The sequence below is a fragment of the Thalassophryne amazonica genome, chromosome 1 (genome assembly GCF_902500255.1).
Source record: "Thalassophryne amazonica chromosome 1, fThaAma1.1, whole genome shotgun sequence".
NCBI classification, from domain to species: Eukaryota; Metazoa; Chordata; class Actinopteri; order Batrachoidiformes; family Batrachoididae; genus Thalassophryne; species Thalassophryne amazonica.
In genome coordinates this window covers 152,702,078-152,708,972 of record NC_047103.1, presented here as the reverse complement: position 1 = coordinate 152,708,972, position 6,895 = coordinate 152,702,078, and the positions used below count along the sequence as shown (strand labels likewise).

At 41.7% G+C, this 6,895-nt stretch overlaps 1 protein-coding gene across 1 annotated transcript in view; it reads left to right on the top strand.

The window, feature by feature from the left end:
• Positions 1–4,302: 4,302 nt before the first annotated feature.
• The window catches only part of LOC117515755 (collagen alpha-1(XXVIII) chain-like), an 88,276-nt gene continuing 85,683 nt past the window's right edge, over positions 4,303–6,895 (top strand). The window contains 2 exon segments of the mRNA XM_034176465.1: positions 4,303–4,482; positions 5,204–5,778. Of these exon segments, the coding sequence (XP_034032356.1) occupies positions 4,332–4,482; positions 5,204–5,778 (726 nt within the window). The 5' untranslated portion in view covers positions 4,303–4,331.

Sequence of the window (6,895 nt, the reverse complement as noted above, 5' to 3'; positions counted from 1 at the left end):
AGGCTTTTCAGGGAACTTTTAGGACAACCTGATAATAATGAATTACAATAGTCCAGCCTAGAGGAAATAAATGCATGAATTAGTTTTTCAGCATCACTCTGAGACAAGACCTTTCTAATTTTAGAGATATTGCACAAATGCAAAAAAGCAGTCCTACATATTTGTTTAATATGCACTTTGAATGACATATCCTGATCAAAAATGACTCCAAGATTTCTCACAGTATTACTAGAGGTCAGGGTAATGCCATCCAGAGTAAGGATCTGGTTAGACACCATGTTTCTAAGATTTGTGGGGCCAAGTACAATAACTTCAGTTTTATCTGAGTTTAAAAGCAGGAAATTAGAGGTCATCCATGTCTTTATGTCTGTAAGACAATCCTGCAGTTTAGCTAATTGGTGTGTGTCCTCTGGCTTCATGCATAGATAAAGCTGGGTATCATCTGCGTAACAATGAAAATTTAAGCAATGCTGTCGAATAATACTGCCTAAGGGAAGCATGTATAAAGTGAATAAAATTGGTCCTAGCACAGAACCTTGTGGAACTCCATAATTAACCTTAGTCTGTGAAGAAGACTTCCCATTTACATGAACAAAGTGTAATCTATTAGATAAATATGATTCAAACCACCGCAGCGCAGTGCCTTTAATACCTATGGCATGCTCTAATCTCTGTAATAAAATTTTATGGTCAACAGTATCAAAAGCAGCACTGAGGTCTAACAGAACAAGCACAGAGATGAGTCCACTGTCTGAGGCCATAAGAAGATCATTTGTAACCTTCACTAATGCTGTTTCTGTACTATGATGAATTCTAAAACCTGACTGAAACTCTTCAAGTAGACCATTCCTCTGCAGATGATCAGTTAGCTGTTTTACAACTACCCTTTCAAGAATTTTTGAGAGAAAAGGAAGGTTGGAGATTGGCCTATAATTAGCTAAGATAGCTGGGTCAAGTGATGGCTTTTTAAGTAATGGTTTAATTACTGCCACCTTAAAAGCCTGTGGTACATAGCCAACTAATAAAGATAGATTGACCATATTTAAGATCGAAGCATTAATTAATGGTAGGGCTTCCTTGAGCAGCCTGGTAGGAATGGGGTCTAATAGACATGTTGATGGTTTGGAGGAAGTAACTAATGAAAATAACTCAGACAGAACAATCAGAGAGAAATTTAAAAGCACTTTTCACAAGAATGGGAGAGACAATTGCATAACGTGTACTGATGATTCAAACTATGCATTTGTAGATGGAACGTCTGGAGATAGAGCAAAAAAGACAAAGACTTTCTTTCACAGTGTCCGTTGGTGTTTGCTTGACTGACTGAAACTTTCGTTGTGCTTTTATGTGTCACAGTTGGACAGACTGCATTTGTAGACACTGTTAAATCCTGCCACAAGAAAGTATAGGAAAAAGATACTCCAAGTGTTTTTACAAGGTAATCATGGCATGTTGTTGCAAACAGGTTTGCCGTAAGGCACCAGTTCTCAATTATGTTTTGTGTGACCCCACGCACTACATTATTTTAATGACAGCCTGATTGGCTCGTACTTTATTCTCTGGCCAGAGGCACCAACCTTGAATTATAACTGAACACGCCCAATTTAGGTAATATATTGTGAGTAGATCAAGGAGAGATGAGAATTGCGCAACTCCTAGAGTCCAAAGGAATCCCAGTCTCAGCATATACGTATATTTGAAGGGTTTTGATTTATTTGCACAATTCAGCAAGCAACAATAATAAAAATTATTATTTAGCCTACAGCAGGGTGCAGCAGGGTATTGTAATCACTTGTGTGTCTTTCTGTGTACACAGTACCTTATATGGGTGAGCAAACGTTGGAGTATAGTGTGTTTCCAGATGATTAACGTCTGTCAAAAATATAGCTCCTAAAAAATACATTTTCAGGATATTTCTGCAATCAACAAGGCCAGAGAGATGATGTTAAACTCCTATCAGTCAGTAAATCATTTAAAATCAAATGGTATTTGTGATGTTATGATAACACCACAATGACAAATGAGTTGCATTTATATAACACTTTTATGATCAGTGATGCCTCATATTCGCCCATTCACACACTCCAGTATCTGAGTGCTGCCATGCAAAGAGCTTAATACACCTTGGGAGCGACTTGGGGTTTAAGGACCTTTGTTATTTTTCAGTCTGATGGGGATCTCAACCGAGGCTCCTCTGCTCACAGTCCCACCGCTTTAAGCACTTGACTAACACTTCCCAATCATGACATCGTGAAATGACATCAGAACTGTGCAAAAGCACATTTAACAGGATATCTCCACATCCAACTGCTGGAAGGACTTGGCGGCAAACCAATGGTTACTTAAGGAGACTCAGATGAGGAGTATCACTGGCATTATGAGGGAACATAAGCTATGTGGTGTGTTTCTTTGTGCATGATCCAGCACCCACAAGGACCCCAGTGGCTAGAGAAGACTGAGCTCACACCCACATTTCACCTGGCTGTGGTAGACAGATGACTACTTTCAAGAGGTGAGCATGGTCTAGTTGTCTGCCTGGGTGGTTCCCATCCAGGCCAAGGCAGTTCTGGAGTGTAATGGATGTGGCACTGTATCGCACCGGCTTATGCTCCCAAACCTGTGCTACAACCAATAGAGCCAGATTATCAATGGCTGGCTTATTGTTCTCACCACTACCACTCTTCGTACATGCTGAAATGATGACCATACTTTGACAGTGCATTATTATGGGCATGCATTGAACCGTCGGTGCCTTTCGATTAAGAATGTGCAGGCGGAGGAATACATAGGTTTATACAATGTCCCACTCCCGAGAAATACAGTAATACAACTAATCATCTATGATGATGAAATACCAACAATACAATTTGTATTTTGAGGAAAAAAGAACAAAATATGACATGGCTATTTCATCCATTCAACTCAAGTCTATGAGCATGTGATGGTGCCCCACGTTGGCACATCCACCACACAACAGAACTGCCCTGAGTGCTGGATAACGAAAACCCAGGTACACCATCCCCACCTCTAGAAAGTAACCATCTATCTGCTGCAGCCATGTGAGATGTGTACATCCCCTTTGCCTTCTCTAGCTGCTAGGGTCTTCAATACCAAGGCAGCTGCATGTTGGATCATGAACAGAAAAATGAACCAAAAATGCATGGCCAAAATACTGTAGCTGAGGCTTCTTCACTATGCAACACTTCAAGTGCAAAGAATGATTCTGAATAAATCTGTGACAAACATAGTTTGGGGGGAGGGGGGATATCTGGTAAAGAGGTTGGGTTCAAATCTCTGTGCTTTTCTAAACAGCATTTGCAATCAGAAAAACTGGCAACTTTTGAGATCAGGGTTAAGACTATTCCAATTTTTCCTGTATATTTGTATTGTCAAGTGTGTTGGTAGCGTGGCCCAGCAGTGGGTCACCCCTTTGAGTCCGGTCTGCTTGAGGTTTCTTCCTCAAATCATCAGAGGGAGTTCTTCCTTACCACTGTCACCTGTGTGCTTGCTCTAGGGGTTGGTTTGACCTTACTTGTGTGAAGTACCTTGAGGCAGCGTTGTTGTGATTTGGTGCTATATAAATATAAATGTAATGAAATGAAGTGAAAATGAAATGAAGTATGATACACTTTTGCATGATTTCAATCAGGTGAAAAAAGACACATTGCTATTATATAATAAACATAATGACAGGGTTAAATAAAAGAGACACTGCTCTTCAAAAACAAACAAAAAAGCACTCGTTGCTCTGGGATTAAGTGCTTTCACATTCCACTTTTGCACTAACACCTTGACAAGGGATTTGCGGAGAATCTGCCTCCCTCATCACCCCTCCCTCACTGTGCCTCTCCCTGGGAGTGAGAGTTTAAAGGAGGGCTGGTCCTTCCTTCATTTACCGCTCCTCAGAATGAGTTTGAGCAAATTCATGTCAGACAGAGTCTAAAGTTTGGGCAACACACCGCTGGTGTCCCTACATGGTACCAACTCAGCCTCCGGACTCATCACCTTGAGATCGAAGAGGACACAAGTTGATGCTCACGACATGGACACCTACTGTGTGTTGTGAATGAACAACCTCTCGCTTTCTTATTTGATGCCATCTTCTGAATGAATTTGCTGTTGCTGAAGCTCAACAGAAGCAAGCATACTAAGGACGGAGTTCAGCAGCTCTGAGAGGTATGCATGCTTGATGGCTGACTCAATCGTGCTTGTTAAAGCTTGTTCAGAGCATGTGCAACTTTTTTTTAAAGGTGTTCAATTGTGAGGATTGACCTTCTTAGCCTCACCCCTTTGTCCCCCTCCCAGTCCTTTTTGTCAGGGAAGTTGTGGAGATGTCCCCCTCGCTGCCTTGGCTCCTGCTGCTGTTTGGGCTCCAGGCTCTTCAGGCACAGGACTATGAAGAGGACTATGAAGATGAGGTGGTGATCCACAAGAAGCAGAGTAAACTCTATTTGCCCAATTCTGTACCTCAAAATGGCCAATGTAAGTGTAAAGTAGATGGATAATATGCAGTAGTTTTACAGCTTCCACTATGAGGCACTATACAGTCAGTTTGTTGGTGCGATTCCACTGATCTACCTCAAGTATCATCTTTGCACAGGTGTTTTTTTTTTCCTTTCTTGACTGGAAAAACCCATAAACATAATGTGATACTTAGCAAGGACGTCGCCAGAGGGTGCAATCCACTTGATCTTATCGAAACGTGTTTTTTTTCCAAAACCATCCATCTCCTGGGTGACCGTTCTTTGCGCTGTTGCGCAAATGTTTTATCCACTCAGAATTCGCTTCCCCGGGCACATTCTTTCTGTGGCATATTTCCGTGAAGATTAATGTGATTTACACTCAGTCTGTATGGGATCTGTGCCCTCTGTTCACTGCTGGAGGTTGGTGCAGCAAGTTGAGATGCTTTTGTTCTTCTTGAACTTTGACATTTACGTATGAACATTCTCTCAGTCTTCCCAAAAGGCTGATAGGCACTAAAATGGTCCATAAATTACTTTTAGCCTTTTTGAAGGTGCTGCACATATAGTAAAACTTGACTTTTAGTAGCATTGTAAAGTAACTTGCTCATCATTTCAATGTGATCAGTTTAGATTTATTTGCAAACTGTGAAGAACGAGATCAGAAATAGTTGCTTATTTATCTTTGTGCTATTACCTGCTATTTTATGTTTAGTAAACAGGCCATTCTTCTTCCTTTTCAGCAGTCATTGATGAAAACTGCAGTTTGGAGTTAGCCTTTCTGATTGACAGCTCAGAAAGCGCCAAGGACAACCATGACCAGGAGAAGCGCTTTGCTTCAGATGTGATGGACCGGCTACAGGACCTCCGATTGCAGACTGGCCGGGGTCTCCGCTCACGTGCCGCTGTCCTCCAGTACAGCAGTCATGTCATCATAGAGCAGACCTTCAAGCAGTGGAAGGGCCCCCGAGACTTCAAGGCCCGAATAGCTCCCATTGTGTATATTGGCCACGGTACCTACACCACCTACGCCATCACCAATCTGACGCGCATCTACCTGGAAGAGTCCACTTCCAATAGCGTCAAGGTGGCCATTCTGCTCTACGATGGCATCTCTCACCCCAGAAACCCGGACCTATTTTCAGCTGTAGCTGATGCAAAGAACCAGGGTGTCCGTTTTTTCACTATAGGCATCACACCTGAAGCCAATGAACCTGCCAACATAGCCCAGTTGCGACTAATTGCCAGTGCTCCAGCCTCACGCTACCTTCACAATCTGCAGGATCCAGGCATCGTGGACAAAGTTATCAAGGAGATAGTGAGTAAAAACAAACTGATATAGAGATCAGATTACATGCAGAGTTTTAGATGGTGAAAATGGTTGGGAGATTCATTCAGCACAACTTCTTCTAGTCTTCATCTCCATCATGCCAGCAAACAGTTTCATGAATTGACAATTTAGTTTTTTTTTTTTTCTGGATTTTTTGACCTAAATTAAAAATTAACCTGCAGGACTGAGCCCTTTTACATTTGAATTTTTTTTTAAATTCATGATTTGATAGATATCAATCTGGAGGGTATAATGTGGGGTGCAGTATTTGCCCCATGCTGAGAAAAGCAACACTTCACTGTAAGCCCTAATGTTAACTGATTATCAGGTTTTAATAGGCAAAAAGCAGCAAATACACTTACAGCAAATTAATGTACAACGCAAAACTACTTCCTCTGTGCTCTCTTTAACACAGTGTATTGGTTTATTAGGTTATTGTACCCAAATAACACCTACTTGCTTCAACAGATCTGTTTTCATTGCTTAATGCATAACTGGAAAATTAATAAAAATGTAATATTCATTCTGAAATAACACTAAAAATGTGAAATTGTCAACTTGTTCTTAGACAATGTAAGTTTAGCCCTTACCCATGTGACGCGCATTAGGGCAGCTTTGTTGTGATTTGGTGCTATATAAATAAAATGAATTGTTTGTGGAGTCAGCGACTCAGGTCAGGTCTCTGAGCGTGCACCGTCCCAGGTCCTTTATAGTCAGACAAACAACCAGTCCTTCCCCACTTCTTGAAAGAAGCAAATATCTGCTGTGGCCAGGTAAAATGTGAGCGTCCCCTTGGCCTTTTTCAGTTATTGGGGACCTCAACACTGAGGCACCTGCGTACTGGATCATGGTCAGAGAAACGCACCACATGACCAAAGTTGTGGCTGAAAATCACTTCGTACATGAGTAACACACCTCACCCAAGTCACTGTTAGCAAAGGCTAGTGTGACACAAAGTCATTCCAGTAGTGCCCAAGAGCTCTCCAAAGAGACCTTGTACCAAAGACATTCAGCTGTCTCCCTAGATCACTGGGTAGTGTCCAAGTCTCACGACCATACAGTAACCCTGCATATGAATACTCTGTATGCACCAAGGTTGGTTTGG